The sequence below is a fragment of the Oncorhynchus masou genome, unplaced genomic scaffold, assembly GCF_036934945.1.
Source record: "Oncorhynchus masou masou isolate Uvic2021 unplaced genomic scaffold, UVic_Omas_1.1 unplaced_scaffold_5498, whole genome shotgun sequence".
NCBI classification, from domain to species: domain Eukaryota; kingdom Metazoa; phylum Chordata; class Actinopteri; order Salmoniformes; family Salmonidae; genus Oncorhynchus; species Oncorhynchus masou.
This window is the reverse complement of record NW_027011914.1, coordinates 8079-21650: the sequence shown is the minus strand read 5'-3', so window position 1 is coordinate 21650 and position 13572 is coordinate 8079. Positions and strand designations below refer to the sequence as shown.

At 42.9% G+C, this 13572-nt stretch overlaps 1 protein-coding gene across 1 annotated transcript; it reads right to left on the bottom strand.

Annotated features, from left to right (window-relative positions):
• Positions 1–7367: 7367 nt before the first annotated feature.
• LOC135536047 (phosphatase and actin regulator 3-like) lies at positions 7368–13209 on the bottom strand (the record flags this gene model as incomplete). Its single annotated transcript, XM_064962437.1, has 6 exons — positions 7368–7606; positions 8289–8517; positions 11915–12139; positions 12413–12541; positions 12771–12977; positions 13060–13209. Coding segments are annotated over 6 exons (1179 nt in total), but the record flags the coding sequence as incomplete, so codon positions are not given.
• Between the last annotated feature and the right edge of the window lie 363 nt (positions 13210–13572).

The following is a 13572-nucleotide window of genomic DNA, read 5'->3' as shown; positions in this document are numbered from 1 at the left end:
TTTTTCTTTTTTTGTAGCAAATTATTTTTGCTTTGATTTCAAGAAACCTATGTTGTGATCTTATTGTATTTCATCAAAACATTTCATATTTTGTTCAATGATTCCACTGTGTCTGCAGTATTCACTCTACTAGTTATTTTACAGTGATGTATTCACGTGTAGTAGCATAATGAAACATGTGTCACGTATTTTGTATTACAATATTTACTGATTGTACGAACAACTACACAGTGAAACTATTGGTATCTTGTGTGTGGCTGATCTAAATGAATGTTCTTGTGGTATTTCATGATACATTAGTTATTTGAACCAATGATTCTGCAAGTGCAAGGTTTCTTTAAAGATATGAATGCACAATGCAATGTTTTGAACATTGGACAGCCTGTGTTACAAGTGATGACCGTTTTGAGTTTTGTGTCTAGAGTTTTGAAAAATGACCACAAGGCTTTGAAATTAGTGCCAAAGGGATTGTAAAAAACTGTAACTCTTTAGTCATATCACAGTTTACCTATTTGCTTATGGTTTTGCCTACAGCTAGTGACCTGCTTTTTAAATTATAGAAACAAAAAATATTCCATTTTAGTTGTAATAGCAAGCTTTACCAAATTAAAAGGGCCTATTTATACAACGAGTATGAATTCGGAGGGCAGAAATGATTAAACATTAAAGCATTAGACCTCTCACTAAAGGCATCAGTCATACAAAAGTTATACTTAAATCCAAACTGGTTTTCTAGTAAATTGGTAGGAATGTCTCATCCTATGTTCAGGAAGGGCCTTTTCCCTTTATTCAGATCACAACCTCTCACTTTATTCAGATTACAACCTCTCCCTTTATTCAGATCACAACCTCTCCCTTTGTTCAGATTACAACCTCTCCCTTTATTCAGATCACAACCTCTCCCTTTATTCAGATCACAACCTCTCCCTTTATTCAGATTACAACCTCTCCCTTTATTCAGATCACAACCTCTCCCTTTATTCAGATTACAACCTCTCACTTAGGTTATTTGAAAAGGAAATCATCTCCAAAATATTGTTCTTTTTCAAACAAGCCTTATAAAGTTTGTTGCAATTTCAGTTTAATCCACCTGAAAGACAGAACAAATAATACAACAAATATTGTGGTTAACCTCAAATATACTAATTGATTAAAAACAAATGTATTTTTCAAAAAGGTATAATTTTAGTCAATGATATCATAAATAGGACTGGTGGAGTTATGTCACACATGCAGCTAACATAGACATATGGAAATGTCTGCTCTACCCAAAATTACAACCAACTAATTGCAGCATTACCACAAAAATGGAAGAGGCAAGTAGAAGGGGGGAAAAGTAAGGAACTTGTATTAAAGAACATAAATGGTTAAAGAAAAGTGTGACAAATAAAAGCATATACCAATTTCATTTAAGGACCAAAAACTGGCAGCTGTGCCATATAAACTGCAAAATAGTTGTGAAGAGATTATCGATGTACCCATTCCATGGCACATGGTTTATGAATTGATACGCAAAACAACACCGGAGTAAAAACTTCTGATTTTTCAATTTAAATTACTATACGAAATCCGTGCAACAATAGAATGTTATATATATGGAGGATACAATCTTCCCAGCTCTGCAGATTCTGCTGTGAGGAGGCAGAGTCATTAGATCATTTATTTTGGTGTTGTGTACTGTAATTCAGCTTTTAGCTGCCAAGTATGTGAAAAACATTTCATGAAACAACTACGATGGGATAACGTTTATTGCAACTCTATTGATAAAGACAGTGAATTTATTTATACTGTGAACAATGTATTATATAGGGCCAGGGGCTGGTATAGTGGTAGTACTACTGCATTGGACAACATATCCCCCTGGAGGCAGTGGTTCCATTCCCCATTCGGTCACCCTTTATCCCTCTCGTCTCATAATCTACTCCTAAATAAAGGAAACAATCACATCTTAATAGGGCATTGGGCCTCCACGAGCCATAACAGCTTCAATGCACCTCCTTGGCATAGATTCTACAAGTGTCTGGAACTCTATTGGAGGGATGTGAAAACATTCTTCCACGAGAATTTCCATAATTTGGTGTCTTGATGATGGTGGTGGAAAATGTCTCTAGAATCTCCCAGAAGTGTTCAATTGGGTGACAGAGACACACCCCCTTTAAACCCCCTCCTTTGAGACCCTTCTTTTAAAGTCACTGAGATCTCTTCTTCTTGACATAATAGACAAAATAATGGGACACTGCAATTTTACACATGATGGAATGTTAATTGCTTAATTAACTCCGGAATCATACCTGTGTGAAAGCCACATACTGTCCATAGTCTATACATCCCATCAAATATATATACAGTATATATACACTACATGATCCACATATTCTACAGATATACTATATATTATATCCACATACTGTCCATAGTCTATACATCCCATCAAATATATATACAGTATATATACACTACATGATCCACATATTCTACAGATATACTATATATTATATCCACATACTGTCCATAGTCTATACATCCCATCACATATATATACAGTATATATACACTACATGATCCACATATTCTACAGATATACTATATATTATATCCACACACTGTCCATAGTCTATACATCCCATCACATATATATATATATATATATATATATATATATATATATATATATATATATATATATATATACAGTATATATACACTACATGATCCACATATTCTAGATATACTATATATTATATCCACATACTGTCCATAGTCTATACATCCCATCATCAATGTTCCCTGTCAGCACTGAGCTAATTTCAGGCCTGCTGAGCGCAAACTTGAACGTTGTGAAAATTCTTAGCAACTTCCAGCGCACATTTTGAAAAAACATGCCGGGCTTGACATTAACCTGTTTATCCACTTGTCCTTCAGACAAGGGGCGGCAGGGTAGCCTAGTGGTTAGAGCATTGGACGAGTAACCGGAAGGTTGCAAGTTCAAACCCCCGAGCTGACAAGGTACAAATCTGTCGTTCTGCCCCTGAACAGGCAGTTAACCCACTGTTCCTAGGCCGTCATTGAAAATAAGAATTTGTTCTTAACTGACTTGACCTGGTTAAATAAAGGTTAAAAAATAATAATAAAAATAAAAAGGAGGTGAAAGAAAATACAATACAAAATACAATGCATTATTATTCCCTTAGCATTATTACAGAGAATCAGACATGATGCTAAGACCTACTGACAATGCATTACTATTCCCTTAGCATTATTACAGAGAATCAGACATGATGCTAAGACCTACTGACAATGCATTATTATTCCCTTAGCATTATTACAGAGAATCAGACATGATGCTAAGACCTACTGACAATGCATTATTATTCCCTTAGCATTATTACAGAGAATCAGACATGATGCTAAGACCTACTGACAATGCATTATTATTCCCATACCATTATTACAGAGAATCAGACATGATGCTAAGACCTACTGACAATGCATTATTATTCCCTTAGCATTATTACAGAGAATCAGACATGATGCTAAGACCTACTGACAATGCATTATTATTCCCTTAGCATTATTACAGAGAATCAGACATGATGCTAAGACCTACTGACAATGCATTACTATTCCCATACCATTATTACAGAGAATCAGACATGATGCTAAGACCTACTGACAATGCATTATTATTCCCTTAGCATTATTACAGAGAATCAGACATGATGCTAAGACCTACTGACAATGCATTATTATTCCCTTAGCATTATTACAGAGAATCAGACATGATGCTAAGACCTACTGACAATGCATTACTATTCTCATACCATTATTACAGAGAATCAGACATGATGCTAAGACCTACTGACAATGCATTACTATTCCCTTAGCATTATTACAGAGAATCAGACATGATGCTAAGACCTACTGACAATGCATTACTATTCCCATACCATTATTACAGAGAATCAGACATGATGCTAAGACCTACTGACAATGCATTACTATTCCCTTAGCATTATTACAGAGAATCAGACATGATGCTAAGACCTACTGACAATGCATTACTATTCCCATACCATTATTACAGAGAATCAGACATGATGCTAAGACCTACTGACAATGCATTATTATTCCCATACCATTATTACAGAGAATCAGACATGATGCTAAGACCTACTGACAATGCATTATTATTCCCTTAGCATTATTACAGAGAATCAGACATGATGCTAAGACCTACTGACAATGCATTATTATTCCCTTAGCATTATTACAGAGAATCAGACATGATGCTAAGACCTACTGACAATGCATTACTATTCTCATACCATTATTACAGAGAATCAGACATGATGCTAAGACCTACTGACAATGCATTACTATTCCCTCAGCATTATTACAGAGAATCAGACATGATGCTAAGACCTACTGACAATGCATTACTATTCCCATACCATTATTACAGAGAATCAGACATGATGCTAAGACCTACTGACAATGCATTACTATTCCCTTAGCATTATTACAGAGAATCAGACATGATGCTAAGACCTACTGACAATGCATTACTATTCCCATACCATTATTACAGAGAATCAGACATGATGCTAAGACCTACTGACAATGCATTATTATTCCCATACCATTATTACAGAGAATCAGACATGATGCTAAGACCTACTGACAATGCATTATTATTCCCATACCATTATTACAGAGAATCAGACATGATGCTAAGACCTACTGACAATGCATTATTATTACAGAGAATCAGACATGATGCTAAGACCTACTGACAATGCATTACTATTCCCATACCATTATTACAGAGAATCAGACATGATGCTAAGACCTACTGACAATGCATTATTATTCCCATACCATTATTACAGAGAATCAGACATGATGCTAAGACCTACGGACAATGCATTATTATTCCCTTAGCATTATTACAGAGAATCAGACATGATGCTAAGACCTACTGACAATGCATTATTATTCCCTTAGCATTATTACAGAGAATCAGACATGATGCTAAGACCTACTGACAATGCATTACTATTCCCATACCATTATTACAGAGAATCAGACATGATGCTAAGACCTACTGACAATGCATTACTATTCCCTTAGCATTATTACAGAGAATCAGACATGATGCTAAGACCTACTGACAATGCATTACTATTCCCATACCATTATTACAGAGAATCAGACATGATGCTAAGACCTACTGACAATGCATTATTATTCCCTTAGCATTATTACAGAGAATCAGACATGATGCTAAGACCTACTGACAATGCATTATTATTCCCATACCATTATTACAGAGAATCAGACATGATGCTAAGACCTACTGACAATGCATTATTATTCCCTTAGCATTATTACAGAGAATCAGACATGATGCTAAGACCTACTGACAATGCATTACTATTCCCTTAGCATTATTACAGAGAATCAGACATGATGCTAAGACCTACTGACAATGCATTACTATTCCCATACCATTATTACAGAGAATCAGACATGATGCTAAGACCTACTGACAATGCATTATTATTCCCTTAGCATTATTACAGAGAATCAGACATGATGCTAAGACCTACTGACAATGCATTATTATTCCCATACCATTATTACAGAGAATCAGACATGATGCTAAGACCTACTGACAATGCATTATTATTCCCTTAGCATTATTACAGAGAATCAGACATGATGCTAAGACCTACTGACAATGCATTACTATTCCCTTAGCATTATTACAGAGAATCAGACATGATGCTAAGACCTACTGACAATGCATTATTATTCCCTTAGCATTATTACAGAGAATCAGACATGATGCTAAGACCTACTGACAATGCATTATTATTCCCATACCATTATTACATAGAATCAGACATGATGCTAAGACCTACTGACAATGCAATATTAATCCCATACCATTATTACAGAGAATCAGACATGATGCTAAGACCTACTGACAATGCATTATTATTCCCTTAGCATTATTACAGAGAATCAGACATGATGCTAAGACCTACTGACAATGCATTACTATTCCCATACCATTATTACAGAGAATCAGACATGATGCTAAGACCTACTGACAATGCATTATTATTCCCTTAGCATTATTACAGAGAATCAGACATGATGCTAAGACAGACTGACAATGCATTATTATTCCCATACCATTATTACAGAGAATCAGACATGATGCTAAGACCTACTGACAATGTTCGTCTATGGAGATTGCATGGCTGTGTGCTCGATTTTATACACCTATCAGTAACGGGTATGGCTGAAATAGCCGAATCCACTAATTTGAAGGTGTGTACACATATAGGAGAGGAGAGATACTCTGAGGCCTCAGAGAGTAGAGGACACAATGCACTACAGCAGCACAGCCAAACACTGATTGGCTGAATGTGTGTTTCTATGTGTGTGTGTTTGTGTGCTTCTATGTGTGTGTGTTTGCGTGCGTGTGCATGTGTGTGTGTTTATGTGCGCGTGCGTGTGTGTTTCTGTGCGTGTGTTTGTGCGCGTGTGTTTGTGTGCATGTGTGCGTGTTTGTGTGCATGTGTGCGTGTTTGTGTGCATGTGTGTGTGCATGTGTGTTTGTGTGTGTGTTTCTGTGCGTGTGCATGTTTGTGTGTTTGTGTGTTTGTGTGCATGTGTGCGTGTTTGTGTGCATGTGTGTGTGCATGTGTGTTTGTGTGTGTGTGTTTCTGTGCGTGTGCATGTTTGTGTGTTTGTGTGTTTGTGTGTGTGTTTCTGTGCGTGTGCGTGGATCGGTGGGTGGGTGGGTGTGTGTGTGTGTGGGTGTGTGTGGGTGGGTGGGTGGGTGGGTGGGTGGGTGTGGGTGTGGGTGTGTGGGTGTGGGTGGGTGGGTGGGTGGGTGTGGGTGGGTGGGTGGGGGTGTGGGTGTGGGTGGGTGGGTGGGTGTGGGTGGGTGGGTGGGTGGGTGGGTGGGTGTGGGTGGGTGTGGGTGTGGGTGGGTGTGGGTGGGTGTGGGTGTGGGTGGGTGGGTGGGTGGGTGGGTGTGGGTGTGGGTGTGGGTGGGTGTGGGTGTGGGTGTGGGTGGGTGGGTGTGGGTGGGTGGGTGGGTGGGTGGGTGGGTGGGTGGGTGGGTGGGTGGGTGGGTGTGGGTGTGGGTGGGTGGGTGGGTGTGGGTGTGGGTGGGTGTGGGTGTGGGTGTGGGTGGGTGTGGGTGTGGGTGGGTGTGTGGGTGGGTGTGGGTGTGGGTGTGGGTGTGGGTGTGGGTGTGGGTGGGTGTGGGTGTGGGTGTGGGTGGGTGGGTGGGTGGGTGGGTGTGGGTGGGTGGGTGTGGGTGGGTGGGTGGGTGTGGGTGTGTTTACCGGAGATGACGGAGTCGTTCCAACGGTCAGGATCGTCTAGACGTCTGTTCTCCTTGTTCTCATCTGACTCTCTCTCTCTCTCCTTCTCTCTCTCCTTCTCCCTCTCCTTCTCCCTCTCCTTCTCTCTCTCCTTCTCTCTCTCCGAGGCTCCGAACAGCTCTTTCTCCACGCTGGCTGTATGCAACAGATGACCGTCGGACCGACGCTTCGGAGAAGAGTGTATCTCCTTTGGTTGGAAACTGGAGGACAACAGAGCACATACATACCTTCAAATAAAAGGGGGGATTGATCTGGCAACTGAAGGGCTACTGGGTTCACATCCTAACAATCCTTAACCGTTGTGGCCTTGAGCAAGGCACTTTACCCTACAACAACATGCTTTCCATCCATCTACCTGTCCTGTCTGTGCTCGGTGATTGATTGATTGATTGACTGGGGCAGTTCTTCCTCGTCACTGTGGCTTCTGTCTCGGCATTGCTTGCTCTTAGGGGTTTTAGGCTGGTTATCTGTAAAGCACTTTGTGACGAATGCAGATGTAAAAAGGGCTTTATCAATAATAGAATGATTGGTGTCCTACCTGTGCTGTCTGTGATTAGTGTCCTACCTGTGCTGTCTGTGTTTGGTGTCCTACTTGTGCTGTCTGTGTTTGGTGATTGATTGATTGGTGTCCTACTTGTGCTGTCTGTGTTTGGTGATTGATTTATTGGTGTCCTACCTGTGCTGTCTGTGTTTGGTGATTGATTGATTGGTGTCCTACCTGTGCTGTCTGTGTTTGGTGATTGATTGATTGGTGTCCTACCTGTGCTGTCTGTGTTTGGTGATTGATTGATTGGTGTCCTACCTGTGCTGTCTGTGTTTGGTGATTGATTGATTGGTGTCCTACCTGTGCTGTCTGTGTTTGGTGATTGATTGGTGTCCTACCTGTGCTGTCTGTGTTTGGTGGCCAGGGCGCGATGGAGCTCCTCAATGATGCAGCTGGGTGGTGGTGGGGGGTGCAGCATCCCCAGGTGAGGAGAGCCAGTAGGCGTGGTGATCCGTCCTCTCAGCAAGGAGTCTGGGGAGGTTCTGGGCAGAGTGAAGGTCCTGGGGAAAGTGGCTGGAGACTTCTTCCTCTCTGGGTTAGCACCCGACTTAGGGAAAGGGTGAGGACCTGGAGAGAGTATTATAATAATATAATGTTACTGTTGCTCTGTTGGTAAATATAATGGTGAAGGTCCTGGGTAGAATGGTTGTAATCAAATCATCAAATCAAATTTTATTTGTCACATACACATGGTTAGCAGATGTTAATGCGAGTGTAGCGAAATGCTTGTGCTTCTAGTTCCGACAATGCAGTAATAACCAACAAGTAATCTAACTAACAATTCCAAAACTACTGTCTTATACACAAGTGTAAGGGGATAAAGAATATGTACATAAAGATATATGAATGAGTGATGGTACAGAGCAGCATAGGCAAGATACAGTAGATGGTATCGAGTACAGTATATACATATGAGATGAGTATGTAAACAAAGTTGCATAGTTAAAGTGGCTAGTGATACATGTATTACATAAAGATGCAGTAGATGATAGAGTACAGTATATACGTATACATATGAGATGAATAATGTAGGGTATGTAAACATTATATTAGGTAGCATTGTTTAAAGTGGCTAGTGATATATTTTACATAATTTCCCATCAATTCCCATTATTAAAGTGGCTGGAGTTGAGTCAGTGTGTTGGCAGCAGCCACTCAATGCTAGTGGTGGCTGTTTAACAGTCTGATGGCCTTGAGATAGAAGCTGTTTTTCAGTCTCTCGGTCCCAGCTTTGATGCACCTGTACTGACCTCGCCTTCTGGATGATAGCGGGGTGAACAGGCAGTGGCTTGGGTGGTTGTTGTCCTTGATGATCTTTATGGCCTTCCTGTAACATCGGGAGGTGTAGGTGTCCTGGAGGGCAGGTAGTTTGCCCCCAGTGAAACGTTGTGCAGAACTCACTACCCTCTGGAGAGCCTTACGGTTGTGGGCGGAGCAGTTGCCGTACCAGGCGGTGATACAGCCCGTCAGGATGCTCTCGATTGTGCATCTGTAGAAGTTTGTGAGTGCTTTTGGTGACAAGCCGAATTTCTTCAGCCTCCTGAGGTTGAAGAGGCGCTGCTGCGCCTTCTTCACGATGCTGTCTGTGTGGGTGGACCAATTCAGTTTGTCTGTGATGTGTATGCCGAGGAACTTAAAACTTACTACCCTCTCCACTACTGTTCCATCGATGTGGATAGAGGGTTGTTCCCTCTGCTGTTTCCTGAAGTCCACAATCATCTCCTTAGTTTTGTTGACGTTGAGTGTGAGGTTATTTTCCTGACACCACACTCTGAGGGCCCTCGCCTCCTCCCTGTAGGCCGTCTCGTCATTGTTGGTAATCAAGCCTACCACTGTTGTGTCGTCCGCAAACTTGATGATTGAGTTGGAGGCGTGTGTGGCCACGCAGTCGTGGGTGAACAGGGAGTACAGGAGAGGGCTCAGAACGCACCCTTGTGGGGACCCAGTGTTGAGGATCAGCGGGGTGGAGATGTTGTTGCCTACCCTTACCACCTGGGGGCGGCCCGTCAGGAAGTCCAGTACCCAGTTGCACACGTCGGGTCGAGACCCAGGGTCTCGAGCTTGGAGGGTACTATGGTGTTAAATGCCGAGCTGTAGTCGATGAACAGCATTCTCACATAGGTATTCCTCTTGTCCAGATGGTGCTAATGGTGCTAATTGATACGAAACTGAAATACCTTATCAACATAAGTATTCAGACTCTTTGCTATGAGACTCGAAAATGAGCTCAGGTGCATACCACATTCCATTGATCATGCTTGAGACGGAGTCCACCTGTGTAAATTCAATTGATTGGACATGATTTGGGAAGGCACACACCTGTCTATATAAGGTCCCACAGTTGACAGTGCACGTCAGAGCAAAAACCAAGCCATGAGGTCGAAGGAATTGTCAGTAGAACTACGAGACAGGATTGTGTCAAGGTACAAAAAAATTTTCTGCAGCATTGAAGGTCCCCAAGAACACAGTGGCCTCCATCATTGTTAAATGGAAGATGTTTGGCCGCCCGGCCGCCCGACCAAACTGAGCAATCGGGGGAGAACGGCCTTGGTCAGGGAGGTGACCAAGAACCTGATGTCACTCTGACAGAGCTCCAGAGTTCCTCTGTGGAGATAGAAGAATCTTCCAGAAGGACAACCATCTCTGCAGCACTCCACCAATCAGGTCTTTATGGTAGAGTGGCCAGACAGAAGCCACTCCTCAGTAAAAGACACGCCAGCCCACTTGCAGTTTGCCAAAAGGCACCTAAAGGACTCTCAGACCATGAAAAATAAGATTCTCTGGTCTCCTACATGTACAAATCACTTTGACACCTGTACACACTGCACATTGCCTCAGTAACCCCTGTATATAGCCTCATTATTGTTATTTTATTGTTACCTTTTTCAATGTTTTCTATTTTACTTACATTTTTTAATAAACAATTACTTAGCTCTATTTTCTTAGAACTGCATTGTCGGTTAAGGGCTTGTAAGTAAGCATTTCACAGTACACCTGTTGTATTTGGCGCAAATGACAAATAAAATAAATTTTTATGAAACCAAGATTGAACGCTTGGGCCTGAATGCTAAGCGTCGCGTTTGGAGGAAACCTGACACCATCCCTACGGTGAAGCATGGTGGTGGCAGCATCATGCTGTGGGGATGTTTTTCAGCGGAAGGGACTAGGAGACTTGTCAGGATCAAGGGAAAGATGAACGGAACAAAGTACAGAAAGATCCTTGATAAAAACCTGCTCCAGAGAGCTCAGGACCTCAGACTGGGGCGAAGATTCACCTTCCAACAGGACAACAACCCTAAGCACACAGCCAAGACAACGCAGGATGGTCTTCGTGACAAGTCTCTGAATGTCCTTGAGTGGCCCAACCAGAGCCCGGACTTGAACCTGATCGAACATCTCTGGAGAGACCTGAAAATAGCTGTGCAGCAACGCTCCCCATCCAATCTGACAGAACTTGAGAGGATCTGCAGAGAAGAATGGGAGAAACTCCCCAAATACAAGTGTGCCAAGCTGGTAGCGTCATACCCAAGAAGACTTGAGGCTGTAATCACTGCCAAAGGTGCTTCGACAAAGTTTTGAGTAAAGGGTCTGAAAACTTATCTAAATGTGATTTTATTTATAATTTGTTTTTCAAAAATGACTCAAAACCTGTTTTTGCTTTGTCATTATGGGGTATTGTGTGTGGACTGATCATTTTAGAATAAGGCTGTAATATAACAAAATGTGGACAGACTCAAGGGGTCTGAATACTTTCCGAATGCCCTGAATACAGTATATATATATATAACATACTAGCCTGGTGGAGAGAGGTATAATATACTATGATGATCTGTGATAGTTCAACCTAACCCCCTGTCAGCCCAGCTTGGACCGGATTAAGCCAGCAGTATGAGGCTTCTTAGCGTTAGCTAGCAGGCTAACAGGCCAGTAACAGAGGCTAGTTGGAAGCTGATTTGAGACTTACCCTCTAGACTGCCCAGCCTGGTCAGTAGTTTAGGCCGGTTGGGGGGTGGCGGGGTGCCGGCCCGGCAGGATGGGGGGTCCATTGGGTGGGGTGTCTCCTGTCCCCCTCCTGTCTCAGCCTGTCCCAGGGTATTGTCCACACAGGACTCACAGAGGGACGCATCCTCCTCTCCACCCTCCTCACTCTGGCTAGGGACCATCACAATATCCTCTGTCAGGTCCACCACTGAAACAAACAGTATCATCATCAACAACACAGTCCTCTGTCAAATTATTGATATTAAAAGTTTTCTTGTAAATCTGAAATGAATCAGCTGGCTTACGGTGGTTCTGATCTCCTATCATTGTGCCTTTATAAGAAGATGCCATACATAATATGACTGCAGAGGTTCATGAAAACAGCCGACACTGCACTACAGTCCTAAATCAAAATTTGGAGGGACATTTGTCCTACCTGTAGAGGGGTCAGAGGTTAGAGGTCGGAGGTCAGAGGTCGTACCTGTAGAGGGGTTGTCTTCGTCGCTGATCAGGTCCTCTGAGGTGGTTGCCAGGGGAGCCAGAGGTTCCTCCTCCTCTGCATCTGATTGCCTGGGAGGGTCCTCTACCCCCCCACACGCCTCACAACACTCTAAACACATACACAGACACAGGAGTTATACAGAAGTTTATCGGCATGAAAGTATTCACTTTTTACTATTACAGTGGGTTGTTGTGTGTGTGTGTGTGTGTGTGTGTGTGTGTGTGTGTGTGTGTGTGTGTGTGTGTGTGTGTGTGTGTGTGTGTGTGTGTGGGTGTGTGTGTGTGTGTGTGTGTGTGTGTGTGTGTGTGTGTGTGTGTGTGTGTGTGTGTGTGTATACCTGGCTCAGTCCCCTCCAGGCCCCTCCTAACCAGTTGGTCTGGGGTCTCCAGGCCCCTCCTAACCAGTTGGTCTGGGGTCTCCAGGCCCCTCCTAACCAGCTGGTCTGGGGTCTCCAGGCCCCTCCTAACCAGTTGGTCTGGGGTCTCCAGGCCCCTCCTAACCAGTTGGTCTGGGGTCAATGGTACCGCTGCCTTCCTCTCTACAGCTGAAACACACAGAACAATATCAGTAGGTTCATCCCACACATACATTCCGTTAGATAAAAATCAAGTGTCCATCTTGGTCACCTGAGGAGTTCTGCTGCTTCTTTTTCCTCCACTTCCAGGGTTTAAAGATCCGTCCCAGACTGGCCAGTTTACTGTTCATCCTTACGGGAGGGGTCCGCACCCCCGAGACCACACCCCCCGGAGCACCCTCCCCCTGCTGCTGCTCCATCACTGAGAGGAGAGAGGGAGGAGGAGAGGAGAGGAAGGGAAGAGAGCTCAGATTTAACACAGCATCACCTATAGGACTAACAGGGAACTGTTAGAAGGTAGTGCGAATGGCCCAGCACATCACTGGGGCCAAGCTTCCTGCCATCCAGGACCTATATTCCAGGCGGTGTCAGAGGAAGGCCCAAAAAATTACCAAAGACTCCAGCCACCCTACTGTAGTCATAGAATGTTTTCTCTGCTACCGCACGGCAGGCGGTACCAGAGCGCCAAGTCTAGGTCCAAAAGGCTTCTTAACAGCTTCTACCCCCCAAGCCATAGGATTGCTGAACAGCTCATCAAACGGCTACCTATTTGTATTGTCCCCAC